This window comes from Petromyzon marinus, chromosome 61 (genome assembly GCF_048934315.1).
Source record: "Petromyzon marinus isolate PM22_M1 ecotype Great Lakes invasive population chromosome 61, UKy_Petmar_22M1.pri1.0, whole genome shotgun sequence".
Lineage (NCBI taxonomy): Eukaryota > Metazoa > Chordata > Hyperoartia > Petromyzontiformes > Petromyzontidae > Petromyzon > Petromyzon marinus.
The window spans coordinates 294,628-307,496 of record NC_133727.1 but is presented as its reverse complement, the minus strand read 5'-3'; the positions used below and the strand labels follow the sequence as shown (position 1 = coordinate 307,496).

General features: G+C 49.5%; 1 protein-coding gene across 1 annotated transcript in view; it reads left to right on the top strand.

Moving 5' to 3' along the window:
* The window catches only part of LOC116955732 (uncharacterized), a 59,854-nt gene extending 50,239 nt beyond the window's left edge, over nt 1-9,615 (top strand). Inside the window, exons 12-18 of the mRNA XM_032977000.2 lie at nt 268-1,339; nt 3,920-4,000; nt 4,633-4,750; nt 5,363-5,453; nt 5,726-5,849; nt 6,059-6,274; nt 7,220-9,615. Coding sequence (XP_032832891.2) covers nt 268-1,339; nt 3,920-4,000; nt 4,633-4,750; nt 5,363-5,453; nt 5,726-5,849; nt 6,059-6,274; nt 7,220-7,627 — 2,110 coding nt within the window. The 3' untranslated portion in view covers nt 7,628-9,615. The remainder of the gene's footprint in view (nt 1-267; nt 1,340-3,919; nt 4,001-4,632; nt 4,751-5,362; nt 5,454-5,725; nt 5,850-6,058; nt 6,275-7,219) is intronic.
* Nucleotides 9,616-12,869: the final 3,254 nt, after the last annotated feature.

The following is a 12,869-nucleotide window of genomic DNA, read 5'->3' as shown; positions in this document are numbered from 1 at the left end:
ACGGTTTAATTTCGCTCCATAATTGTTTTTCAAGTTGTGTTTTTTATCGCTTTCTACTGTCAAACTATGCCTGATTGTCTGCAAAACATTGCCGCTCCATTATAGCATTGGGCTATACAAATTGCTCGAACACCAAATGTACTAAATTATTATTGCTATTAAGCCTTTATACCAGGGCCCCTGCCAACCACGCTTTGCTACTGGGGTGGTTAATAGTGAGGCGCCTATCATTTATTTTCTCTCATTTTATTTCCTTTGCTATTAAAGCCCTCGGGAAAACGAGGATGCCGGGACTGCCCCCTCTGTGGATTACAACTCCAGGAGCGGCGCACAACAATTGGCTACAGCTGCCAGCGTCACCTCCGCCACTCTCCCCGCTCACAACAACAACAACAACAACCACGACCGCGACAACAACAATCGCTGCCCAGGATCGCCCTCCTCCCTGCCACAGCCTCCCACCACCGGCAGCGGCACGCACCCACTGCGGCACCACGACAGCGCCAGCTCCAGCGAGCAACTCAACGGCGCGCTCCCGTCACTCCGAACCAGCGGGCGGTCCCAGGTCTCATCGGGGGAGCCAGCGCCGATCAACGGCACGACCGCACCACTGCGCGTCTCCACGCGACGCGCGCCTGCGCTCGAGAAGCGTCGCTCGTTGGGCGCCGTCCCGGTTGTGCCGACCGGTGCCAAAACCTTGACCAGCAGTGGCTCGGAGCAGAGCCTCAGCGGACGAGAGAAGCGTCTCTCGTGCAGCAGCGACACCGCGGAGCTTGCGTCCACCGCCAATCCTGCCGGTGGCGTTGCCGGCGTCCGTTCGTGGAAGGAAAGCGCCGAGTCGATCGCTACGTCGCCGAGAAGCTCGGAGGCCGGCGCCGGCTGCCGGTACCTTAAGTCGAGCGGGCAGCGTCAGAGGCGGGATGCTTATGCCCGCTCCATGGTGGAGGACCGCTTGCTGCGGGTCGACGTGCCGATCGAACCGAGGGACGAACCGCGAGCCCTCGCCGAGTCGGTGGGTTCACTCGTCCGGCGACCCGCGGCACCGCCGCCGCTGACGGGCGCTGGCGGCGCCGTGAGGAACGGCCGCCAGGTGGGAGTTGCTGGTGAGGGCCGGCTGCTGAGGTGGCGCAATGCTGGACCGGCGGCGGCGGTGCCAGCGCCGGTGGCGGCGGTGACGCCAGGAGCGTTGGGGCAAGTGGCGGCCGGCACGCGGCATTCGTACGGCGGCGCCGAGAGCGAGAGGGAGGGAACGAGGAGGCGCCGGTGCGAGGCGCCGGTAGGGACGCTGACGGGCGGCGGTTCCTGTTCCTGCGTCGACTGTGGTGCGGGAGATGCGAAGGTAGTCGCCGTGGAGACACTGAGCCGACACTGCTGGGATAGTGCGTGTGAGCCCAAGGGCTGCGTGCCTCGCTCTCTCTCTAAGGGGGTTCATCACAGCTGTGTGTGCTGGCCTCATGGTTAGGCAACTTTCCTAACTTAAAAAAAACTACCTGCCAATTATATTCTTAGTTTTTTCGGTAAAGTCACGTTGAAGAGAAACAACAAAATAACAAAATATATATAAAACAATAAAAAATTCTCACGACGTTTCGACCATAACTCAAACGGTCATCATCAGGTGTGTCGGTTTGCATAAATTTATTTAGAAAACGGCATATTTATTTATATATATATAAAAAAATAACGTTTGCGTCACGCGCAACGATTGGCAGTTTGCCCAGGACTAGTCCATCTATTTTTTGAAAAGAGGAGGGGGGAGACGAAATTTGTTTTTATGTATGCTGTCTGAAAGCCACTGTAAGCGTGAACAATCAATCAAGAACTGAAATGATTTATCAAATCTTTCCAATGATTGCTAAGATAGAATCCATCTTCTCGGTTGAAATTGTCTCTGTGCTTGTATATGTGGATAGCCTCATGAACGAATCTCTCATGGAAGCCAGATGGCTTACAAAGAACCTCCGTCTTGGAAAAGTCAATGGCATGTGAGCCTACTGAATTAGAACAATGATCTGCTACGGCCGAGGTGTTGGTCCTACCGTGTTTAAGGTCTGCTTTATGTTCACGAATGCGGTCCGAGATATGGCGTTTGGTTTCTCCAATGTAACTACTACCACAGAGGCAACTTAGTTTGTAGACACCAGGGTGAACATAAAGCAGACCTTAAACACGGTAGGACCAACACCTCGGCCGTAGCAGATCATTGTTCTAATTCAGTAGGCTCACATGCCATTGACTTTTCCAAGACGGAGGTTCTTTGTAAGCCATCTGGCTTCCATGAGAGATTCGTTCATGAGGCTATCCACATATACAAGCACAGAGACAATTTCAACCGAGAAGATGGATTCTATCCTAGCAATCATTGGAAAGATTTGATAAATCATTTCAGTTCTTGATTGATTGTTCACGCTTACAGTGGCTTTCAGACAGCATACATAAAAACAAATTTCGTCTCCCCCCTCCTCTTTTCAAAAAATAGATGGACTAGTCCTGGGCAAACTGCCAATCGTTGCGCGTGACGCAAACGTTATTTTATATATAAATAAATAAATAAATATGCCGTTTTCAAAATAAATTTATGCAAACCGACACACCTGATGATGACCGTTTGAGTTATGGTCGAAACGTCGTGAGAATTTTTGTATTGTTTTATATATATTTTGTTATTTTGTTGTTTCTCTTCAACGTGACTTTACCGAAAAATACTAAGAATGTGAATTACTGCAGTCACGAAAGCTTTAAATCAAAATTTACCTGCCAATTACTTGAATGGGAAAATCCACATAGCAACGTTGCCCCCTACTGGCAGACTATACTCATTTGCAAGCCTGTGCAACGTACAACTTGTGCCACGTAGAGATGTTTGCCACCGTGGGTCCCTGAGACTGCTACAGGGCATTGTAATGATTTAAGTAATGGCAATGGGATATGCTATTCTCTTATGGCAACATGTTCAGGAGCTAAATGCTGATGTAGTGGGTTCAATTGAGACGCACACTCAACTTGGAGGCAACACTATTAACGCATAACAACCAACGTGAACATTATATACAGGGTGGTGACCACCGTTCCTAATCTCACACTCGGGGAGTACTACACAGCGTGACCAGGGCAGGTGACGGGTTGCCTGGTCACGAACGACAATCGGAGACTCGAGGACCGCTGATGGCGTCTTTATCTCAGGGTTGAACAGCCCAGCTCTCTGTTCACACCCCGCTTGTAACTGCCGTGGCGTGGCCGACTTCGCCCCAGGCCACTCTCCCCTTCTCGATCCTTTGGGAAGGTCCGGGCCCCCAACCACGTGACCCCCAAGCTCCCCCCTGGGGCCCCTAGCCCCCCTTTGTCCAGTCACGTGTCCTGTTGGGTTCACGCAGAGTGTCACGGCCTGACCTGACCTCCGTGACACCCGCCTACAGCACCCATACCGAGCCAACACAGTAGTGACGTCATATGTCCCTATGATAGTGACGTCGTATGTCACTACATCAATGTCGTATGTCACTACATCAATGTCGGTGGTATGCTAGCCACAAGAGGGCTTCAGGAGACAATTGGGTTAATTTTGCTCTTCGCTGAAGGAGTGTAGACTACAGTGTTTACCATTCGGTCCATTGTTTGGGTTGTATGGATTACAATCACACGACTGTGGCTTGTCTTTAGTGGATGTGCGCATCAAGCCTGTTGATGTTCTGTTGTGGTTAATAGTTACACCGGTGTCTTTGAGGAATATCAAGGCCAGGAGGTGCACGATGTGTGGGGTCTCGAATTAGGCATTTTTTCTGGACGTCTGCATTGTTCCACTGTTGGCCACCGTTCTCCCGGAATTTGGGTGAGGTTTTAGGATGGTGAGAGCGCAGTCCCAGAACGGGGGGAGCGGGGAGGGATCAGGACTTGAATGCGTTGTGCTGTGTGTACGCAGGCTGTGCAGAGGCGCGTGAAGCCGTCGTTTCTGAGAGTGCTTTCTCGACAGCCTGCGCGGGCCCCCCATCATCGACACACGGTGAGGATGAGAGGCGCCCCCCCCCACCCCTTTTGTAACAATGATCGCTGAACTTTTTGTAATCTAGTCCACGGTAATAATGGCAAATACAAGAGCAAGCAGTTGGTATCTAGATTTTTTATTGTACACACTTTGATTTGTTTGGCTCTGTCGGGTGGGGAGGGGAGGGTCTTTTGACACAAACATGGCGAGACGCAGTTTCCCAAAAAGCTTTACTGAATAATATTGGCTGTGAAAACCTCAGTGATAAGTTACCTTATGTTATGGGCGCACACCAAGCCACTCCAATCGCTCCATTTCTGTCGTGGACGTCCTCTCGGGCGCATTCTCTGCTTGGCCGCCACTCTGTCGTTCAGTCTCAACCGGCGGGCATCGTCCTGCCATATCCCACTTTACAAAATAAGGATAAATAACACCGTGTGTGCAGGCTGTGCAGAGGTCTGTACGGCCATCATTCCCAAGGTTGTTTGCTTTGTTGTTACTTATATTTTCCATAGCGATACTTATCCGCGTATTCCTCTCCCGGTTGCTACATTGTGAAACCATGAGAGTTGGCGACGGCTTGGGAGAGGCCTTCACCCAGCAGAGGATTTGGTCGTAGCTGATGATGATGATGATAATGTCATTTTCAGATGGCCTGTCCGGGCGATGTTGATTTCTTGGCATTGGCGGGAGCCTCCAAAGAGAATACTCCAGTGTGTCGGGAATCGAGCAACGGGGTTCACAGATCCAAGCCCCAACTCGGATCAGGCAAGCGGACTTTTTGTTTCTTCATCTTCTTGTCACCCTTAGTGGGCAGGGCCTTGGCTGCCTTCTTCTTCATCATCATCATCCTTCTCTTCTCGACCCTTTCCTTCAGATCCTCCAACATCCCGATCCTCGGCCTTCCTTTCGTTCTTTTCCCTTCGATATAATAAATGTCTTCACCGAACCATCCCCTCGTACATTGTGTCCCACGCCCTTACTGGGCATCTCTGAAAAAGAGGTGCAGTCTCATCGGATTCCTCCTGCAGTTTAAATAAAGTTTGTGATTCCCATTGTGTCCAATCCAGTTCCTCTTTCTCATAGATTACAGGCCTTGTGCAGTTTAACACATAGGCTTTCACGACCAATATTATCCGTAAGAAGTTTTTTTTGGGTTAGATCACGTAAATATAAATGTGTCGTTAATTGACACGTTGTGTTATGTGACAAACCTTACTAATTGTGTAGGGTGGTGGCGGGTTCAACGACACATTTATATTTAAAACCTAAAAAAAACCTTATGGAGACCCATGTGCAGCGTAGTCTCCAGTGCCCATATCTGGCGGTGCCTGCCTACCTACTGTTCCCTTTATTTTGTTCACTCATTCGCCCTTTCAGATCTGCCTGCATTGGATGGTGCCACCAGGATCACAAGCCGAGACTCGGACGCGCACGGCTGCCCCAAACGGATGTCTACCTTTGACCTCTGGTGAGTGTGGACCGGCCGCTGGCAATTCCCGTGTAGATCCTGTATTTGTATCCATTGAGACTCCACCATGGAGATGGAGCCGCGGCATTGATTCACGTGCCAGAGCGAGATGCAGTGGTAGCAGCAATGGGCCATGGGGGGGGATGACGTTAGCTTGGGGGGGGGGGGGAGGTGTGCATCCAGCAGTGGATAGATCGTGGCTGATGATGAATGGATATCAACATTTCTGGCTTCTGCAAGTCTGACTCTCTCTGCCCATTGCTGTGTGCAAGGAGAGGACTGGATGTTTCCATAAGCAGTGGTGCCGCCGCAACCACCACCACCGCCGCCGTCTGCCGCACCAAAGAGGAGCGGCTGGGCTTCCTGCAGGCCATCCGCAAGAAGACAAAAAGCCAGGTTTGGAAGATCTACACCAAAAAAATGCACGAAGAGTGAACGCATTTTTTTGTTTGTGCACTTGATTTTTCACGCGAGAATTTGTTCGCTTGCGTATTTGTTGCTTGGCTTCCGAGAGCTGATGAGATCAGGATAGATTCTGGGTGATTTTGCCATCAGCCATGACAATCTCACAATCACCCGGTCTCTGAATCCCCTGCGTGCATTAGGTTCTTGAGCCAGATGTCTTAAAGGACAGAGGCGGTGCTGTTCGTGGTGGCGGCGGCGGTGATGGCGGCGGTGGCGGCGGCGGCGGCGGCGGCGGCGTGTTGTTGTGCCGCTCGACAGATCCACCTCCACGCATGCGTCGCTATAACGGCGAGCGCAGCGCCGACTCGGTCTCATCCACCGCCTCCACGACCTCCTCCTCCACCTCGCACGCACAGGTCTGTGCGTAACTTGCGGTGACACTGCCGCCCGCGTCTCTCCGCACTAGGTTTGGCTTTGCGTCGGTTCTAACGATACAATAGTACGTTTCACAATTTGATGGTTATCGCGCTTTCAGTGTCCCTTCACTTTGTAATCGGTTTTTTTGTCCTTTGGTGAGCTTCCTGCACAAATAGAGGCACCAAGGCTGCTGCGATTTGGCGACACTCGGTTATGTTGTACGATATAAATCCTGATGATTATCGGGTCGTCCGATTTTTTAAATATCGTCATGACATGAATATCCGTTGTTCATATCAGTTTTGTTAAATATTTCATGCCTTGACAAAAAGTTTAGGAAACAAATGTCCACAATAACAATAAAAATATATATTTTAGCCATGATATTAGATTGCCTGCCAACACACACCCTGAAGTGGATCTCTAAACAAAGAATAACCCTGGGTGGATCGGTGGGCAGAGACACTGATGCCCGCATTCTTGAGTCACGGCTCAGCTCAGGCTTGGTTCCCAGCTCAAGTGAGCCGGCTCAAAGCCACCCTTAACTTGAACCGGCTCTGAGCATGGTCCCAGTCGTGCTCAGGATTCCCATGAGCTGAGCCTGAGCTGGTCCACGGCTGAGCCGCTCGTACGTCTTAGAAAGCAACCGAGAGCGGCTCCAGCCTGAGCCTAGCCTGATTGTTAGAGGCCGACTCAGAGTTGAGCTGTGACAAACTATACCGCTCTGAGCTGGCACCGCAGACATCTTGGGTTCCACTGTGGGTTTTGTTTACCGGCGATTTAACCAAGGTAATTTGTGATCTTAATTAAGGAACAGAAGTTATATCATGACATTTGTTAATTAAGGAAAAAGAATAACAATAAAATGGGAAGACGTGTATTTAAAATAGCAAATTGGTTATCTTGATTCAAGATTCATGCTCTCCCCCGTCTCGTGTCAACAGCCAATCAGACTGTTGGGCCGACCTTCTGCGACGGCGGCAGCATCCGCCAATCCCGTCGTGGCTCCAGAGCCCCGCCTACAACCTTTCTTCCACCACCACCATCATCATCAACAGCATAATCAGCAGCAGCAGCAGCCAGTCCGGAGCGAGCGGCGCCACCTGCAGCCGTACCCTCTAAGGCAAGCGACGTGGGGCGACCATGCCGCAAAACCGCAGAGGCCGACGTTGGCGTTGGCGACGTCCACGGCGCCGGCGCTGGGCGGCGGGAATCACAGCGCCCAGCCCGTGCAGCGCTCCGTGGCGCCGGAAACTTTGCCAAAGAAGCCGTGGGATGTGAAGGCCCGCCTTGCCGGCGGCGCCCAGTACAAGAGGCACGGCGTGAGCGAGCTCAGAGAGACGGCGCTGTGAGCCATGGGCCTGAGAGTGATTTGTAGAGTATTGGCAGTGGGTGTTGGTGTTTTGCAATCGCAGGGATTGACTCCGAGAGTGGCTGAACGAGCAGCAGCTGCCAAATAATAATGATCATCATCAGCAGCAGACGTATCATTAATCCATCATTATCATCATTATCAATCCATCCACCCATCATCGCCTTAGGGGCAGATGAAATGATTTGCCCCAATTTCTGCAGTCTGCAGTGGGTGCTCTATAGGGAGACTGGTCCTTGCCATAGGAATGTGGACTTTTCCCTTCCAACTCAGCACCCCCTGTGGAGATGAGCACCACTCTGCACACATGGCACAAGTGTTTGAAAAAAAAAAGATTTTCTTTTTAATTATTTTTTACATTTATTGAACATATTGGAGTTTTTGTTCCTTTAATTTCTTTAAAGCATGCAATGATAATCAACTCTCAATGACTGCATTCCTCAAGGATGCGAATCATTTAAGTCGCCTAGCCCCACCTTAAGAAGCAAAAAAGCTTTTAATCGTTAATGTTCTCTGAAAAATATTTTGCAATAATCCTTGTAAATATCGCGACGGAAAGATTTGTTTGGTTTTCGTGGTAATTTTTGTTCGCGTCTTTGCTTCGTGTGTTGCCTGTCACTGCGACGCACGCGCACATGTGTGCCTCCTCTTCGTACAGTTATTTATGCGGTGTGCTGTTACCCTCTTTTTTTTATTGTACCTCGTTTCGTCCGATCTTTTGTTTATCACTTTAATTAGCACGCACTTTTGCAATAATCTTTGACCGAATGAAAGCACCAATCCGCGAAATGGACGGGTCGTGGAGTCACGAGTCTAGGCTGTGCGTCCGGCGTTTGAAATTTCGTTAACCGAGAAGTCGTGTGTGTTTGTGTTGCATCGCTTGACTGTTTCGTCCCGTCTGTGCTGTCTGTGTTCAACCACCATACCGTAGGCCACAACTCACCGCACTGCAGGTCATAACTCTTCTTATTCTGCATCGTAGAGGTTTTTTGGGTTAGATGGCGTAAATATAAATTTGTTGTTAAACCCGCCACCACCCGACAATTAGTAAGGTTTGTCACTTAAACAAAACGTGCTAATTAGTTACTAGTCAGCACACCGGTGTGTTGGTGAGTAAACCCACCACAATATTTACAATTTGAGTAAATGTAGGTTTACTCTCCTACATACAACCGGTGTGTTGGAGAGTACAACGAGACCCCGGTGTCTGTCTCGCTTTTACTGCACGGGTTGTCACGAAGGAAGGCGCCGCCGGTTCTGCTGCGGTAATTTCACAGTGGGGGGGGGGGGGGGGGGTGGTGGGGGGGACGGGCGATGTTGCCATGCGGTTCATCCCAATTGAGTAATTTGTGGGTACATTTGTAAATTTGGACCGTGTAGACCCGGCATGCAATGGCCGACCGTTTTTGAAAAGACATCACACGTGATCTGAAGCAGGCAGACGGCATGTAGTATTGTGCAGTGAATACACCCTGCAGTATTAACCGGGGGTGGCCCGCCAAATTTCAAACCGGGTACCTCTTCAACAAGCGTTGAACGCTGCTGCTTGCACAGTGGGCCTTGTCAACGCCCTGAAAATATCCCGCCCCAGGTCGCGATCAGTGCGGCTAACTAAGATGCTTACGGTGACGAGATGAATATTGCTTTGGCGGCCATTTCAAAGTGCAGTGTCGCTGCTCCACCATTGCCTCGGTGACTTCATCACAAAGTTTGCTCAACAACGAAGCTTCGAACTCGTGCATGGGTCAGCCTGGGCATGCGGCCCCAAGGCATGTGGCTACAACATGAGAGCTGTTTTGTGTTCTACTTGATACTTTGAACAGCAATAATATCTAAGTGCACTCAAGTATAGCTTTTGATGTTTACCTTGGCAGAACTATTATTGTTACTATAGCAAATCTATCTTCTCTCCTGTTTTGTAAAGCGTTACTAAGACGTCATGCAATTAAAGAGCTGGTTGGTTCTGAATCACACGTGCGCGTATGTGTTCATATATTTTGATTAGCAAAACAATCGATCGACAGCCAATGCCATCACTTCCTTCCCTTTGCTAGATTCTGCTATTTTACAGTCAACCTCCGAGGACCGCTTCCTTCCGTCTCGTCGCCACTGTGTGACTTTAGGTCTTCTTCTTGGTCCTTTCAAAGACCACTCAGATTCTCACCACCACCACCACCACCACAAATCTGGCTTTGTATTTTCCCCTTTGGATCGCAACCTCTGGAGTATTCTAGATTTTAAGCTTTCGTGACTGCAAGGATCCATACTCTTTGGTTCTATTCGGTAAAGTCACGTAGGTAAAAAATAACAAAAAATCACGACGTTTTGGCCACACAAGTGGCCTTCATCAGGTGAAGGGATTGGACTGTCCAGAGGACAGCGTTGGAGTGAAGACAGCAAGCCCAGGTCGCGTCCTTTAAGCTGTGTGGGAGGAAACAAAAAACGCCTTGACAAAGGAATTAGTATAACATTATGTACTGGACCGGCACGGTGGGGGGGGGGGAGTTTACATAATGTTGGTGTGAAGGGAAATAAGCTGCTGTGAAAGTTTGGGATACCACTACTTGAATAAATATACTGTACCATTGAAAATTAGTTTAATGTTTGGTTTGATTTAGAACATCTTTCCAATGATTGCTTAATTTGAAACCATCCTCTCGGTTGAAATTGTGTCTGTGTTTGTAAATCTGAATTGCCTCGTGGACAAATCTCTGATAAAAACCCGTGGGTTTGCAGAGAACCTTGGTATCGGAGAAAACTATTTCGTAATCACCCACAGCGTTGTAACAGTGATCAGCTACAGCAGAAGAATTCGTTCTACCGTGTTTCAAATCTGATTTGTGCTCGCGAATTCGGTCAGAGACATGTCGTTTCGTCTCCCCGATATAGCAGTCACCACAGGTGCAGCTCAGTTTGTAAACCCCGGGGTAATGTAAGTCAGGAACGACATCCTTCACAGATGGGATCAGGTCACGGATTTTGTGTACTGTATTGAACCGGACCAGGATCTTGTGTTTGTTTAGAATTTTGGAGATCTTTTTAGTAACGCCTGCTATATATGGTAGTGTGATGGTTTTGACCGGAGTATCAAGTGGTTGTTTCTGTATGGAGGGAGAAACAGCTTGGCGGATGGTACGGTCAGAGTATCCGTTTCTCTTGAGGGCCAGGTGTACATGTTTTAATTCACTGGTCAGGTGGTGTTGGTCCGAAATGCAATGTGCCCTGTGGTATAACGTGGAGAAAGATGGCAAGCTACCATTCTTGGATGTTCTGTTTGAGAGGAGACCTGATGGCTCACTGGGGCATTCTGTCTACAGGAAACCCACCCACACAGATTCCTACTTGAAACCTGAATCCCACCACCACCCAGCTCAAAATAATTCTCTCATCAAGGTTCTCTGCAAACCCACGGGTTTTTATCAGAGATTTGTCCACGAGGCAATTCAGATTTACAAACACAGACAATTTCAACTGAGAGGATGGTTTCAAATTAAGTAATCATTGGAAAGATGTTCTAAATCAAACCAAACTTTAAACTAATTTTCAATGGTACAGTATATTTATTCAAGTAGTGGTATTCCAAACTTTCACAGAAGCTTATTTCCCTTCACACCAACATTATGTAAACTCCCCCCCCCCCCACCGTGCCGGTCCAGCACGTCATTGTTATGCTAATTCCTTTGTCAAGGCGTTTTTTGTTTCCTCCCACACAGCTTAAAGGACGCGACCTGGGCTTGCTGTCTTCACTCCAACGCTGTCCTCTGGACAGTCCAATCCCTTCACCTGATGAAGGCCACTTGTGTTGTGGCCGAAACGTCGTGATTTTTTTGTTATTTTTTACCTACGTGACTTTACCGAATAGAACCAAAGAGTATGAACCTCTGGAGTGTTTGCCTCGGTAACCTGCCCTCCGCCACCCTGCACACCTGTCCCACTCATCACAACCTAGTTTTCCTTATTACATCTCCAACGCGTTCTTGTGACTTTTCATTCCAAACGTACGAGTTGTTCACCTAAACCTGCCTTGACACTCCAAACATACTCTGCATGCTACGTGTCTGAGGCTCACTTCCAATACGAAGTTATTTGTGGGGGTTTGTAAAAGGAAACGTTGATTTCATTGGGCACTCACCATATTTTTTAACTGACCAGGGGAGTGGCCAAACCTCGTGACTCCTACGAGCCACATACTAAACTTTCCATGTGGCCAAGAGCCACGAGACACACTCGGCTAAGTTGGGGTGGTCACGTGGGGGTGGTCAGGTGGTCATGGGCAGTGGTCACATGTCGGTGGTCACGGGCGCTGGCCACGGGCTGTGGTCACGGACAGCCACGCAGGGTGGTCAGGTGGGAACGCGTCCGAGGTAGCGTCGAAAGGGGAGATGGAGTGACAAAATCAGCCCGTATCTGTGCAGGTAAGTGCTGTGTGGATTATTTACCGTATTCTCCCGCTTGGAAAATGCACTGTGTGCCCCCCGCATTTTGAAGAATAGGTTGGGGGGTGCATCTGATAATCCGATGTGTGTGCATGCGAGACCAGATTTCCTATGACTTATTGGCACCGGGCACCTGTTTGGGGTAAATCTTACTCTTTCCGGAGCGTCGTAGAGTCTTGAGAATACGGTCCCAAACACGTGTCCTGTGTTTGAGTCCACCGGGAGAGTGCATGGAATGTAATGGACGGCGAGGGAATGAATATCCCGGTGATGTCTCCCGACCGTAACTTTGGAGTATATAAATGTTTAACCTTAATCGTAATCTGGACAGGCGTCGGACAGGCTGGGACGCCCGGTCCAGGTGTGCGTCTCTACGAGGTAACACGACGTCTTTTGAGTCGTCCTTTCATGTCGCGTCTCCCCTTGTTCTCACCGCTCGTTGCAGAGCTCCGCGGTTCGAACATTGGCAGGCCGCCTCGGTTATTACCGCGGCCTCTCCTACGCTGAGGCGACAAAAAAAATTGATCTTGCGATGTAATTGGAAATGAGGAGGCCCCCACCGTGTGCAGCCATCACGGTCCAACTTTTTGCGAAATTAATCAAAATTAGCACCTCAAAACTACTCAATTGGGATCGCGCGCGGCATCAGCAGCGTCACCCCCTACAGCTAAAGCTCCGTGAAAAACATCAGCTCCTTCGTCACCATCGCCATGTGCTGTCGGGGCCCACAGCGCCAACAGCAAATTGTACTGAATTGTTACCGTGACTTAATGTACGTACGTTCTT